Below are 16900 nucleotides of genomic sequence, written 5' to 3'. Positions count from 1 at the left end.
TATTGTTTTTGCATTAAACTGAAATTATATTTAACACAATTTCTGAAAACTAGATACATAGTACAATCAGGTATAAAATGTGCAACTTTTCCCATTATATGTTTAAAAACATGTGTGGTTGGTATATATATCATATATTTCGGAACACAAGTTTTCAATAGTGTCTGTAGGTTTAAAAACTTTCATTCCAAATCATTTGTGAGCAAAAAAACATCTTTTAATTTACAACTGTGCCTAAATCGATCCAATCTATTAAGTAACTCTTCACTTTGGTAAATGTAAATTTGATTTATGTGAAATATGACTTCTTCTGTTCTACCTCCAGATGCCTGATCAGACAAAAATTGATTTCCAAACAGAAGAGTAGCCATTAACAAGAACATTGAAACTACATCAAAACAATGGCAAAAATTTGTGTCTAAGTTCTTGAAATATAACAAACACAATCAAGATATTCTAAGGTGACATTATTTCCTATAGAAACTCTTCTTTAATAAATTACCTCTCTCTTTTCCCGCCATTTCTTGATGGCATCTTTCTTGGTGTCATTAAGAAAAAGGTACTCCTGGTACCATTCCTCATGTTGCTGAATCTCCTCCTCTGTTCGTGTTGGAATGGCTGGCAACAAGTGTTTGATAAATACTGCCTTACCCTGGTGAACAGATTATGAGACATGTTTAATGAACATTTGCTTGCACTGATGAATGCATGCAGATATCAGAAAAAAAAACGTTTTTGATCAACACTGCAATTCTGTATCAAATTATTTCTATTATGGTTTGTTCTGAGAAGGTGACATTAATTCTTCATAACTTTCTCTGTTTTAGTAATGTATCATTTTAACTAGAAAAGTGGATTTCAGATGAATAGTTTGAGTGCCCTCAAAACCTGCAACTGGAAAATCAAGTACCCAAAGAACACTGGCTTATACAGTTAATGCGACCGGTATGAAGTTTAATTTTTTGAATAAACTAACCACATTAATGTACATACACAGACTCTGTGTGTGTGAGTGTGTGCGTGTGTGTGTGTGTGTTTTGGATTTTTAACATAACTTTAAAAAATTTCATTCATATTGAAACAATGTCTGCAGTGTGTCAGTTTATAGTGATGTCTAGCACTGGGACATCATGCCGCAGAATTGTAGCATTATGTCCCACCCAGTCAAATTATCCTAAAACCAGGCCGACCAGTCCTAATACTAACCTCTTAATGCTGAGTGCCTAGTGAGGCAGATGTTAGTACCATTTTTGTAAATCTTTGGTATGACTCAGCAGGGGTTCAAACCCACAACCTCTCGCATCTGTACAGACCTTACATTGTCCAAAATTTTTAATAGAACATAAAATGTCTGCCCGTCAAGAAAAATAAATAATTCAAGCTGGAACTCAAACTAAGGTGACTGAATATATGGTGATCAGACCATGACGTTGATATCATTATTGCATGAACTGACAGTGCTGCCAATGGGTCACACTAGAAATAGTTGACACTCTCAAAAACTCATGACTGTACAGTTTTCTGAACAAAGCAATCAATGCCTCTGACTCATGTTTATCAATTTCTTGCCATCCCCGTTTTACTGAATGAGATATTTTCATTTGATATCCTCATTATGGACATAGTTTGATCTGCAGACCTACTGTAGCATTACAATAACTGTATTCTGTGAAAAAATTCCTGAATCAGTCTAAGTGGTTTGGCTCATTTGCATATTTGGGGGAATCCTTTTCATATCTAGATTTGCAGTGTTGATATTATTTCAAGCATTTTTGAAAGAAAAAAAAGAGCTATTCTTTTGAAAATTTTCATAAATGAGATAATATGAATAAACTCATATCATCTCAGTGATACATTCTATATTCAAAGACAATCTGTATGTTATAAATCAATCTTGATATCAGAACTCACTTCAATCAGCAGTTTCATATAATATTCCTGGTCATGGTCAAGACACCAATTCATATTGATGACTGAGACTTGTTGGGCTTGATACTATTGATTATGTCCATTCAAACAGATTAAACAACATGACTTCATGAACTTTTCTTGAGTTTACAGGAATTAAAGCAATTATATCATTAGGAATGGTCACTGGGGATAACTGAGTACATTGCATATTTATCACAGATGGCAGTACACATAGTCTACATGAATAGGCTGACAAACATCATAACCGCAACCGCAGTTTTCAGGTATGTTAAAATAAAGCAAGGATACAAGAATGCAACCAAGTTTACTTCTGACCAGCATGAAACTTACCTGGTGCATGAATACAAAATCCCAACAATAAATTTTCCAGACAAGATACTGAGGAAAGTAGACAATTTTCATTACCACATAAACAACCCAGAAAAGTAGAAGAATAAATGTTTTTCTTTTTAATGTCTGGGCATATAAATTAACGATGGCATTGTTATTTCCATATACTGTAAATATAGACCTATTGTGAGGCTGCCTTGTCATGCCAAAACAGCCCGTTTCAAAGCTACATACATTTCTCAGCCAGAAGATCACCATGATCGAGATAAAAAAAATGTTTTTAAAAACCGCAATGCAAAATTAATGTAAAGAAAGTTATGCACAACTCCTTTCCACTTGGACAATTTTTAAAAAATTCTTTGTAGCATTTACATATATAATAATCTTTATGAATATACTGAAGAACACTTTATGTAGACAAGGCAGATATGAAGTTTTGATATCGATTTGTGTAATTTCAAAGGTACATTGCACCCTAATAACTCGCGAACCTGCTTATAACACAGGGTCAGTCATGGATCCCATTTTTTCAAAACCAGAAAATACCCACAAAAAAACTGATCCCCATTTCTTGAACTTGAAAAAAAATTGCGATCAAAATTGGTAACTGGAATGTTGATATATGGCTTGTTTTATGGTCGAAAATGGTAGATATGACCTGAAAAATTTAATTAACATTTTGAAATTATCAACTTTTAATAAGAAGTCATATAATTGGTTACATTTTCTTTCCCAAGCAACATTTTTAGCACACCATAATTAAAAATATTCAAGGAAATTTTGATCAATGAAAATGTCACTTACACCTAGTGTAGGCAGTACATTAATATTTAAATGCCAATTAAATAATTTTTATTAAGTGAAATTTGTGTTTTAATTCTATATTTTCGTTTCACTTAAGCATAATCATCATAAATGTAATGTGTATTTAAATGTAAAATGTGTCAATCTTCCGTAACATCTATGTCCGAAAGCGTTTCTCTGAGAACCTAATGAAGTGCCGATCGTGTTTTGATAACTGATGTGTGGAAGTATTTGTTGTATTGTTGCACTGAATTAAAAGCTGGCCTCCTTTGTATTATCACGTTAATTATTTCTTTTGAATCAATATAAGGAGGTTGAATATAAAAATAAGTTAAAAGGCACACAAATCCTACATAATTAAAATCTAGCAGCCCCAGTCGTATGTCAGGTGAACTAACTTCAGTTGATCAATCGAACACCGTTATAAGTTTTATTGTGTATGTAACATAAATTACCTTAAATTAACCAACTCTTTCATAACTGTGATCAAAGATAGCAAGACAATGAAGCAAACTAAATACTTCGTAAAATAAAGAGCTTGGTTTCACAGATACAGACCATTGTGGGCAAAGCAATTTTCAGAGAATTTCCGAACTGGCACTTAAAGATATCCTCAAGGATGATAAGAAGTTTCACTCTTACTTTCAATGAAATCACAACATCAATATTGTACTAACTGAACAATAAAAACTTGAGTTTTGACATAGGCGATTGTCTCATGAAACAAACGTTGCGAGTTTTTGGCGGTATATCAACAGATAGTCTAGTTTGTGGCTACTTTGACTCCTGACCTGCTAGTATACTATTTAATTCCACTCTGGGAACCAGATTAATCAACAAAACAAAAAGCAGTGACGTAATACACGTTTTTGTGTACATGTGATGGATGTTGAAACCAGCTGGAATGATCTTTGACATGTTGAAAATATTGAAAATAAATGTTATTTATACAGAATAATGAACAACTTCATTAAAAAAAAGCATGTTATAAACAATTATTATCAACGTGATTGTAAAAGGAGGATTCAGTCATTAAACAGCCCAGTTCCCTACCCTCCATGGTTTTCTTAATGTATAAGCGGACTTTTTCAAGTTTTGGAGGTCCCTCGATAACTTGCGCCCTCGCTTACAGTGCGGTCTATGTTTGTGGACGCCATTGTGTGTGAGTTATCAAGGGATAGGTGTACTTTCAAAGAGTAGATTAATACAAGCTTATGTGGCAATCAAATTTCTTCATATTTAAGATACTAATTACTCATGATAAACAAAATGAAACAACTGGAAAAAGATTTATATACCAAAGTTCCTTTAATTTCCAAGGTTTATCACTTAACTGTTATTTTACCTGCACTGAGAGGGTATATTTGTAGTAAGAACATCTGCTGAACATACATCAAAAGTAATATAAATCTGTTTAACATAAAAAATATAAAACTACATAATTTATTATTTCCTAATTTATCAGTCGATAAATTGTCATAAACTGCCATCGAGTCTACTATGAATAAAATTATGATACTTGCCCAATGATCACTCCCTCAGACATGGCAGAGTTTTGGAGCATATAATGTCTCATTTGTTGATGAGGTGCAATGTGAGTCTGCATCAACTGACTGGGGACCGAATGATTTCAGCTGTCAGACATGTTGTTAGCCAGGGGCAGAAGGTCTAGCAAATGGGTGAACTAAGTTGAAAAAATGTTCTTTACTGAGGCAACTTCCTGCTGAAGTCAGTGTAGCTTCCAAACAGGCAATTGGAACGAATGAGAAATTAACCCAATGACTTGTGCAACAACAGTGAATGAAATAACATTTGCTCTATTATGCTAGAAAGTAAAACAATTCAATTTACCTGGTATCTAAGTCTGAACTTGAGAAATGTCTGGTGATCATACTCATCCCATCCACCCCTTATTCCACCATTCTGCTCCATGAATTTCTGTGAAATGGAACCATCTTACTATTAGACTAAAATGATTCTCTAAAACTGTATGCATCATCTTGATTTTGTATTTACGAAAATTAAACATTCATAAACAATAAATATTTCTATATTTTTTCTTAATATTGAAAGAAAGCACAGGTGTTTTCATAGGTCAAAATGCACACTGTAAATCTAGTCTGTTTTCTCATGAATTCAAACATTTAGTCTACATATGTGAAGTGAGACTTGTGCTGGTGAATTGCTTCAATATGGTATTACCTTCCAAGAGATGCAGGATACTGTGAATTTATTTATTTTCAAAGGTATTAAATCTGTGCATTTGCCAAAAATTAGCTTTTGCAAATAAAAAACTCAATGTTTGATGGATCTTTTGGTCTTTAAAAAGCACAAAATCCATGATATTGGAAGCCAATAAAAAATAGTCAATTCAATGTAATTCTAATTTCTCTCATTCTTAGTATAAAATGTATGGACATTCATGGATTTTAGGAAATCCCAGTGCACACCACTGAAATATAAAAAAGGAAAGAGAAAAAGAAAGCTTTTGTTAAATTTAATTTAATATTTTGTTTGCTAATAAGGTTGAGAGGCTGCATTTGTAAATTTTCAGCAAAACTTCTCAGGCTGGAGTAACATTTGCTAAATAAAGTATTATGATGGAAAAGTCTGGCTTCTTCTGTCCTGCATCAAATTTTGGTTTGGATTGGTTTGATATTTGTTTGGTTTCATGGTGCCAAGGCCTTGCCTATGAACAACAGCTGATCCATACTAATCTAATGGTGTGGACTGAATTTACACTTTTCAGGTCACAAGACCAAAGCCTTGACCATTGAGCTATTAAATCCCAAGTCAATAAAAGTGCTTAATACAAGTACAGGAACTGCAGAATCAGTATAAAATTTGTTTACAATGACCACCTGCCTCAAATGATGCAACTTCAGGTGGCAGATCCTTGGTAATGTCTCTAGCACTAGCTAGGGTCTGGTTCTTTGGGGTCTTTTTTGGTAATGAGCTTCCTGACATCTGACTCCATGTGTCGAACTTCTTCTCGAGGGCCTGGATCTCTTGAAATGTAGTTCTTTCTTCTCTCATCAGCTCCTCATAACTAGGTCATATTTATTTTATGAGAACTTTTCAATTTCAACAAGGTCATCAAATTAATTTTAAAAAATTAAAAAAATTAGCACAAACAAAAAGCACAAAACAAAAGTCACAGGAACATTATTAATGCTGAATATCAGCATGGTCAAATAATGTCAAATGCTGAGTAGTAAAATGGAGAAAAATATACTGACATAAATTATAAAAATGTACAAAATTCATACAAATTCATTCCATAATAATTTCAAGATTTTAGACAAAAATATGGAAAAAGAGATAAAGAACTGACTCATATTGAACTGTGTATATCAATAACAAGTTGAATCAACTGTAAGCCTTGAACTCTCAAGCATGTATACATAATGAGACAAAAAGAGGGAAATTTTCAGACACTGTGGCTTGTTTCAAACTTAATTTACCTGACCATGAAATCAAAATGTTAATTGTGCCTAAAGTGCAACAGAGCAAAGATTATATTAACTCAAACATAGCATAGCTTAAAACAATCAACTTGATAATCAACTAACATTTTTTAACACAATTCTAGAACATAACATAGGTCATACTTCTTCCTCTGCTGTTCCTTGAATAAATTGATGGTTCCTTCAATATCTTCCATTATCATCTTCAATTTCTCTAGGACTGAAAACATAAGAGCAAATGAATAAATCTGACTTCTTAAGTATGAAATGAAACCTCTCTTCAAAAATCCCAAATCTATTAGCACTCATTAAGTCTTAAATCATAAATTAAATGGCACTCTTTAATTAATAAGGTTTATGTAAAAAATGCGACATTTTCTCATGAAAGTGAAGCAACAGAAACACTATTTCATTAACAGTTATTGCAAAACAACACATGCTATTAATACCAAAGTGTAACATTTTGCTTGCATTTTGCATGTATGAAGAAAAAAGTTCATCTATAAGTAAGCATTTGACACATCTCCTTGCTCTTTAAATATATGTCAGCAGATCCTTAATGAGATGCAACTTTTCATTTCTCCAGTGAAAAATTCCCCAATCACATTTGCAAAAGCAAATTAAATTCTGCTACTTTCTGAATCAAGCCCTCCTGAAAAGACTCAAATGGTGTCTTTTCCATCTATAAACCACAGAGATGAATTGAATAAACTCTTACCCATTACCTCCCCTTACCACGAATCGGTGGCTCATCTGTCAGATATTTACCAGTTTTAAGCTTTTGATAGGTACTGTAACCCTCCCCAAATCCTTGAATATCTGCGTGATTTCAACCCATCCATCCTGAAAGTCAGCATAGTATTGTGTATTAATATATTTCCCATATACTGCAATCCCTACTTTTTATCATTATTTTTATGTTTTTATGTGAAATTTTCTTTCACAGTTGCGGACTTTATTTATTCTGATCTTGTGCTGCAAGATGGCATCATTGGTGCTCATTGTCTGTAGTTTATTGGCACAAATGCTGTGTATTTTCACATGTTTAAGTAATAAGCGTGCATATTGTTAATTTGAACACATGTGGATTATGTTCCAATATTTTCGACTACTCTGGTGGCCTAAGTACTTAGAGCATCCGCCTCGGATGTGGGAGGTTGCATGGTACTAGCACTATTGTTTTTTTCTGATTTATGTTTGCATCATTCTTCTCATTTCAGATTAAACAATAATGCTATGTGCTGAAGTCTATAAGGACTTACATAAACATGTCCAACTTGCAAAAAACTGTTCAATGACTCATAAATGTACTGTATATATGAAGTATTCAAAAGAGATTTCATCCATTGTTTTGTAAACAGGCTTCAAGAGATGGGTAGTCCTGGGTGATAGAAAGCAATGTAACCTCCAATAGTGGCCTGGAGTTAAAGAGAGAATGTATTCACTTATTTCAGCAGCATGACATTTGGGCCTATCAACTCAGGCACATGAGGTATTTGTCAGATTTTTTATATATGTCCTGCCAGCCAGCCATACCATATACAATAGATCCGGCTGCCAAACAGCCAGTCAAGCCATATGTGTGATTGATTCTGCTGACTGAATACTAAGGTCTGTCACAAGAGTTAACCATGCAGCTTACTGGTCAACCATTTCTTAGTATGCTAAGTTATATAGAGATCTACTGATCTGCTTCGGCAGTCTGTCTGTTTTGCTGCACATTCCATATAAGCATTTGCAGAGCAACATACTGACCATGTAAGCTGACTGGTGACCAAAGGTCCATTGCTACAGGGAGCCATGCCACATATTGGCTTGCACTTCCATGGTATGTGGAACAATGCAGGGATCACTTTGGCTGATTCATGTGTTTCACCACACATTCTGCAATTTTGTGGTTCCAGAGCTGACTGTCAAACTGACAACCAGAAATACTGTCCAGCCAGCAAATGAGTTAACTGTCCAACACACTCTCTGCCATCCATACTGGCAAGACAAACTAAGGCATCTGCCCAACTGCTGATTCAACTGACAACTGACTTATTCATGACTTATCTGTTAGAAAGATACCATAAGACATTTAGAGACATTGGCAATGACTCATCCATTGTCAGGAAAATTCTTTATTGAAATGATGTTTTGTCTAATTCAAGTGCAGGGATGATTTCAGTGACTAAGTATACTCAGATTCACAATGGAATGGACTGAGTTCAACTTTACTGAGGCTGCTGAGGAATACGCTGTGTGATGCCAACTTCAGGATTCAGTAGGATTGAAATGACATAAAATATTCCTATTTCCATCTATTGCCACAATCAGTGAAGATAAAGAATCATATTGTCTGCCAGATAAGATCCATTTTCTGGATGATTTTAAGACTTCCTTCCTGAAAGCTGGCTACCAGCAATGTTTTCATCATGCTGGTATGGAACACATTCTGAGAACATTTACCAAAGAGATTCTAACATTAGATAAAAACAGCATAGATGTGAATATGACATCACTGCTGTTTTACAATGCGAGTAAGAATGTCTTCTATGCCACCTTTAAGCTCATATATAACATTATGGTAACATCATTCCATGACTGATCTAGCATTTTTGGGCTTGCTAAAATGTCAGGCAGGAATCATGCATGAGAGTCAAAGGCCAGGATTGTCAAGATCATTCCTTGCCTCTATGCACTGCACCCTTCTGGTTTCTGTTATTATCTAGAAGTAGAAACAAGGTCCACAGATAGACAGCACAATGCATCTGCAACTTTGCCTTGCCACCTGCACCATTCAGGCTGAATCAATCTCACCCTGACCAGAAAGATGAACATCAGCAAAGGCATTACAGATTGAATACTCTCCAAAATCAACAGTTTCAACCTCTGTTGAATTTCAGGAGGTGATTCAATAATGGTGATATGAAACAAGGTTTCTACTTCCCAAAGTGTCCCAAGAATGACTGTCAACTCACTAATCCACCTGCCAAAAGACAGCCTAATGGTTGGTACCAGACTACTTCATTTTCATCAGTACCGGAACTGCATTATGCTAGCAAAACTAATGGGCAATTCGAGTTGTTTCAAAGGGGTGTTTAGTTTTCATTTATACAGACCATCTTCCCCTTTCATGATGGACAAGACATCAGAATAGAAGAAAGCTGAAATATTATAGAATGAGATCTAGTCATTATTTGACAAGCAGGAAGTGACAAAAGAAATATTCTGGGGTCTTATTACCAGTGCTCAAAGCGAATGGAAAACTCAGGCCAGACAGAGAGTCAGCTTAATCAATACACTGCCGTGCCAAAGTCTGAAATGGCGCATTGTGAATCAGGCTCATGATACAAAGGGATGAATTTGCAGTCAGTTTAGACATAACTAATGCATTGTTTCAGGTCCCTATTCACCCAACTCCTTCAGTTTGCCTACCATTGAAAAATATACCAATTTTGTGCACTTCAACCTGGTCTCAACATCAGTCAGTTACGGTCAGCATTTGTCCACTGTGACAGTAGCATATCTTGAAACATCCTCCAAAACATGGGCTAATTTCAATTATCGTGAAGGGCTGGAATGATCTTCTGTCAATTTTTAGGTCCCTGAGACTAAGAAGAGTCAGGTCTCAAAAAATACAAACATTTTGTCCACATAGGCATGACATTTCTGACTGATCTCAATCTTATCCATTTCCCTCGCATACTCATATTGCAGATTATCAAACTTGTCAAACTCCTCAGTTGCTCAACGTGACAGCAGATTTTATTCTTCTTGCATGGCCATCATTTCATGCAGCCTTTGCAGATGTCCCTACTGGCCCAATGGTGCCCCATTCCAGTTAACTCAATCAGTTGAGTTCTGATCAAAATTTAAACAGTATTATCGTATTTCAGCATCAGTGGCATAACAAACATTTGCCCACAGCTGGAATCCCTCTGGGAAAGCTCCAAATAGAAGTTATGGTATATACAGACGCAAGTTCATGTGGCTGGGGACTGATGCTTTTCATTTCTGGAAGGATTAATTGTAAGTGACATCAGTCTTTATAATGTCAGACAACTCGGCCTAACTATGTTTTGGACAACTTGGGGTTGGTGACTTACCTCCTCAAACAGGGTTAAGAAATCATCCGATATACACAATCTGATTTGGAAGTTTCGGTGCTCGTGTTCTCACCTGAAGATAACCAGATCAGATTCATTCCTAGCAACTGTCCTCGCTGACTTGTGTCAAGTAGAGGCCAGACCCTTCACACCAAGTGGTACATTAATTTATGTGTCTTTCATCTGATTTGTGTACTTTGAAAATGTCCAATGATGGACCTTTCTGCAACGTGTTAGAACCACGATATGGCAATTTTTGTCTCTCTGTTCCTAGACCTGGAAGCATGGGCCAAGGATGTACTGAGGATCAGGTGGAAACCTGGGCCATGGATGCACAGAGAGTCAGTTGAGATGGGTTTATAACCTATTCCCCCACCTTCAGGCTGCAGCTGAAAATATGAAAATAATACAGAAACTGATGGGTCAAAAGTGACTCTGATAGCTCCTCTAAGGTTGAACAAGTCCTGGGTGAATGATCTGTTTGATATAGTGATAAATGTTCATGAGAAAATTCCACTGAGGCTAAACATGCTCAACTGGCCAAAGTCTCAGTTGCTTCATTCCTGCTTGAACAGGCTTCTCCTTCCTACATGGCTTTTGTTGGGAGTGCCTTGTGAAAAAAGGAATTTCAACATTCAATTGTAGAGAGAATCTCACGAGCAAGAAGACCCTCCACTTTGAAGACTTATGGGAGAATGTGGCAGGTTCTCAGTGACATACAAAGTCAACAGCGTTTCCCCTTTTAGTGTCTCAATCCCACATTTGGTTGACTTTTTTTCTGTATTTTTTTTAAGGAGAAAGAGTTGACTCCAATTATTATTGTAGGCTACCATTCAAATATACCTGACACTTTCAGACATCATGATAAAAATCTATCAAACCTGTCAGCCAATTGTGACTTTAAAAGGCCAAAATCTCTCAATTTCAAAATGGAATCTCATGTTGGATTTGACATCACTCAATCAAATCAGTTTGAACCTCAGCAAGAACTTCATTTTAGCTGCTATCATACAAGACATGCTTCCAGTGACATTGGCTTCAGCATGCATTATATGCCTTTTCAGTGGACCTGAACTATCTCAGATCAGATGGTTCAGTGGTCATAATGATACAACCAGGCTTTGTAGCTAAGAATATGTTGCCATCGGCTGATAATCAAATAGTTAAACACTCTCCTTTATTGATTGATAAGCCAAAAGTGGTGGTGATGCAAGACTCTCTCTGTGCTCTCAAGCATTCTTTGAAGCACTTGGAGAAAAAAGTAATGGGGATATTTTTATCTTCTGATGCAGATAAGAAGAATTCATTATATGCTTCTAGGCTGTGTATGGTTGTCATGGGTTACATGACCACTGGTTGTGCTGCTCTCATGTTATGAAAGAGGGTTATCATTCACAATGGGAAACCAGTGATTCTTCCCTATCTGGGTGACTCCTCGTGTTTCCTTGTATCCTAATCTTAATATGAATGGGGATGTTCTCTGGGAATACTTACTCGATTACATCACTATTAGCCCTCCTACACCTCCCCAAAAATGCAGCATCCTAGTTGACGTGTTTGGTCAGTTTAAAACTGGTAAACATCCAGCTGATAAGCAGCCACCTAGTGATGGTAAGTGGAGGTAATGGGTAGAGTTCCCGATTGTCTACATGGTATATAAACAGAAAAGACAATTTTGTCATATTTACAGAAGTACTATATTCAAGAGGTAGTGGAGTTTATTCTCAGAATATTAAAGTGATCAGGTGTAATTTATTAAAAAATGTGTTTTCCTTTTTTCCTTTTTGTCTCAGTGCCTAGTAAGTATAACACTATGCTCTTAAAAAGATCTCTAGGGAGGAAAAATTCATTATCCGGCAGCTAAATACAAGTTCAAAGTTCTGCTGTTCTATTTGTCCAGAATGTTACACAGAAAGTAAAGGAGAAATATTTTTTGGTATAATTTTATTAGTCTGACTCTGGGAGTCAAGAAGACCATGATTGTAGGATTTTTCCAGTCCTGAACCTGCATGCATATTCCTTTTTTTGCAGCCAGAAGGCTCTTATTTTTCTACAGATTCCATCAAAAATGGAAGAATCTGAAAAGCAAAGACCTGATATAGCTGGGATTATTTCCACATTTTTCTAAATTAAGAAATATTCTACACATAGGTACTTTAAATCTCTTACACTCTGGAGTAGGTTGGATGTCTCTCAGTTCCTTGTGAAATCTTTTCACCATATGGCCTATCTTTTCCAGTTGCTGTTGCAGTCTTATCTCTGTAAAATACAATGTTAACAAAGTCATGTAAATTTGTTTATGCTATTAAATCCAAGATTAAGACTGTATGGTCTGAAGATTGTTAACTAAATGTATGTTTGTTTCAAGCAATAAATGTTGGTTTCACTGTACATTGGTCATGTGTAATTTTCCACATTAAATTAAATGGATACATAAGATTTCTTACAATTTTAGATATATTCTTCTTCTCCTCATAACTGTTATTTTCTTTTTCTTTGGAGTCTGAGGGTTGGAATGATCATCACTGGCAGGTAATTCTGAGACTGAGAGATGAAAAAAAAATACACTTCTCTGAGCCAATGCGACTCATTAGTAGGAACCAGGGCACGAGGAATGAGCGAAAATGGAGGTGGTGTATATCTCGTAGTGTATGGCAAATATTTGCTTGTTAACAGGCTGAATAAAATCCACAAGCAATTATAGTTTATCTCACAAGATCAATAACTGGTGACCATGGCTGATGCTGAAATTAGGTTTCACACATAACAGACTCTGAGATGATTTCCCCATGAAAGACTTTTTTTTTCAAGGCTGCTGAGTGCTCTCCAGTATTCCTCCAAACTATGTTCATCCTGTGGAAATAATTTCTGAACTATAGAAGAACTATTCCCTGAATTTAATATTTCTTAGCCAGCATTTTTTTTAGCACTGAGAGAAAGTTTATATATATATATATATATATATATATATATATATATATATATATATATATATATATATATATATATATATATATCACCCTTAAATATTCCTCTAAAATATCTTGAACAAAGCAAGTAACAAATAAACATTCAAAACTGCCAAAATCATTTATTGTTCAGTGTCTCCATTGTATCTCATGTCTGCCAAAGGTCAGCATATTTTTGTTAAAAGACTTGAAAGCCATTATGAAACACATCTGATGCCCTCTTTTTTCTTATAACAACTCACAAAACATTCTATTTGGCTTTCAACTTGCCAGATTACAACAGCGAGATAATCAGTTAACTTATTGTTTAAACATGTTAGCCTCCATTATCTAATTCCACAAGTATAACATTTCCTCTCCCCAGTAGACTGATTTCTATGGGTTTTATAAAGTGTGGCAAGAACACACACATATACCGATGTTTTTTGTCTTAAAATAGCAATAATAATAATAATAATAATAATAATAAATAATCTTTTATTTTTCCAAAATGATAAGATAATTTCAACTATAAAACAGTGTGTACTATATAGTTGGCCTTAAAAACTGCATTTCTGTCCTACCAATGGAAAATCATACAAACAGCAACATCTAATTAAAAGTTAAACATTCCCTTTTCCTCCAATTTAATATCATAAACATAAAAAGTAATCTTAGAACAATCTAGCCTTAATTCTATTATGCCCAACTAAGCCAACTTTATACTGATTTGCATATATGTGATATTATTGGATGATACAGTGTAAATAGTGGTTTATAGTAAATGTAGATCACTGGTTCATACTGTCTATTTTGTTGTGTACATCACTCGTTTAAGTAGGAAATTATATCAAAGGCGAATCAAGTTAATTAAGTTTGACTTTCTGGCCCAAATCAATATATGTCATAAAAATGCACAGGTTGGATTACCATGCATCAGAAATTAGTCAAATTAAAATTCAAAGCCAAAAAATACCCGAGGGTACACATCTATTGAGAACCCTTAGAATCCATTTGTATTGGTTAGATTTCTTACACTTATCAAACATATAATAACAGCATGTTATACAACTGAAAAGAATGTTTAATTAACAACAGGAAAAACAGCAGAAAATATAAAGCTGAAACAGAAGTTAGCAGATATACAAACAGTTAAATGAGTCACTTAATTACACTTAATTTTACAAAAGCAACGGTCATCAGAAGAATAAACTTTGTTCTTCTTGAACATGTAAATATATATATATATATATATATATATATATATATATATATATATATATATATATATATATATATATGCTCATGAGCCAACAATTAAAAAAAAATTATATTTCCTGTTGCAATGATTTTAAAATTAGGCTAGGCTAGGAAGGTCATTGTTTAAAAAATAATAAATATATATATATATATATATATATATATATATATATATATGTATGTATGTATGTATGTATGTATGTATATATATATATATATATATATATATATATATATATATATATATATATATATATATACACACACACACACAGTGTGACCCAGTTATAACAAGGTAGTTGGGAGCCATAAAACCCAACCGCATTATATACCGAACAGTGTCATATACAACCAAGTCAGTTAGCTTAAGAAAATGTACCCCCACACACACACACACAAAAATTGTTGGGTGGGGGTGGGTGGGTAATAAATGCGGACGGTAAAATATGTGCTTCATCGGCACAGTTACCATCTTGAATTGATGCATATTAAATGAGAAATACACCTGTAGCGAAAACAGAGAAGACATAATAGTTTACTTTATTTAGAGAACCATTAATTGGTACACATACGTGAATCCTGTTTATATATAAATGTCTAATGTATAGCATGAATAGAGTATCAACACAGTGTACTCATCTGCGAACCTCATCATATACATTGAATCCACAATACAAGTGATTCTATCGCAAATATGCACACACAGCTTTAAAATATTCATACTGGTCTGAATTCATTGGAAAAACGTAGCACAATCATGTAATGAATGATGAAGCACATTTACTTTAAAGTACGTTCCAAGTCGGTAAAAGTTAGTTTGTGTTTTAAGCCGCCATTAAACTTTTTCCCTTACAAAAAGGAAACTTTCACAGCACAGTTAACGTGTTCCAGTCACATTGGAAAATGCAAAAATCCATCAGATTCCATCACTTTTATTTAAGTTTGGTACTGACTTCCTTTGAAGAAAAGTTCTTTGCTGTTATTGAAAGATTGTAGTCAGCTTTCTTTGATGAAGGGTGCATGCGCTATTGAAGTCACCGCTAAAGGACAGATTTGGAGAACCAAACGAATGCCCATTTCTTATTGTGGCAGCAACATCAAAAAACTATTGCATGATTGAGACTGGTATTTTTTCCATTTGCTGAGTACGTTTTCATAACAGTTGGTGCTTCAAAGGTAATCTGTTTCCTTTGAAATTTCAGCAAACTATTTTATCTGGGTACATTTTTAAAAAGGAATTGGCCATCGTTTAGACTATTCTAGTTACTGTCCCTCCATGCCTACTGAAGAAACCAATAAATAAGATGTTATTTTATTTTATTTTTAACATTTGTGGTAGTAGCGTGATGCTGCCTTCCATGCATATGAAAATTAACAAAGGGTCAACGGACGATGGAGACGCAGGTGTTCTGATGACAGGGATTATTACAGAAAACATGAGCGTTCTGAAGGATTTAATTTTGAGTGAAACGAAGAGGAATTTTACTTACCATCCACATACAAATGTCAGTCTTTGTAAATATATTAATTACTAGCGAGTGGTCGAATATCTGATGAAAGATAGATTACAAGACAATACCTCATCCAGTTGATCTCCATTACCAGAAATGTCAACAACAAAAAAGCGGATATTTCACAACATACAGAACTCATGCTAGATGTCAGGATAAGCGGATTATGATAACAATGCACTGTTTAGATGGTTTGTCAGTATGGACAAAGAATTTGTTTATGTAACAATAGATAAATTTCAGTGCATTTTATATACAGTTTGTGGCTTCCTTTCATGGGGCCTCTGAATTTCTGCACTCCAAACCAATGGTTGTATATAAAAGTTTAAACAGCCAACAATGTCGCCAACAAATAAAAAAAGCCATGTGATATGTTTTGCAACCAATAAGGAAAAACAATCCATGTTTGCGACATTGGTGAAGACCTACGTGATCACAGAATAAACTTTTTATGCGTTTTTTCTTCTTACTTTTAAGAAGAAAAGAAAATACTTTTTCGTGTACGAGAAAAATACATATAAAATTTCAGAAGCCAGGCCATGATCGTCTTGTATTAT

General features: G+C 34.6%; 1 protein-coding gene across 1 annotated transcript in view; it reads right to left on the bottom strand.

Moving 5' to 3' along the window:
* The window catches only part of LOC149801476 (coiled-coil domain-containing protein 112-like), a 48354-nt gene that overhangs the window by 21372 nt on the left and 10082 nt on the right, over positions 1-16900 (bottom strand). The window contains exons 4-8 of the mRNA XM_089955625.1: positions 12794-12883; positions 6678-6753; positions 5932-6115; positions 4918-5004; positions 503-652 (exon numbers count right to left, since the gene is read on the bottom strand). Coding sequence (XP_089811751.1) covers positions 503-652; positions 4918-5004; positions 5932-6115; positions 6678-6753; positions 12794-12883 — 587 coding nt within the window. The remainder of the gene's footprint in view (positions 1-502; positions 653-4917; positions 5005-5931; positions 6116-6677; positions 6754-12793; positions 12884-16900) is intronic.

This window comes from Sinohyriopsis cumingii, chromosome 4 (genome assembly GCF_028554795.1).
Source record: "Sinohyriopsis cumingii isolate HCF-2022 chromosome 4, ASM2855479v2, whole genome shotgun sequence".
In the NCBI taxonomy this organism is placed as follows: Eukaryota; Metazoa; Mollusca; class Bivalvia; order Unionida; family Unionidae; genus Sinohyriopsis; species Sinohyriopsis cumingii.
The sequence above is the reverse complement of the archived record's forward strand: the minus strand, read 5'-3'. Positions and strand labels throughout refer to the sequence as shown.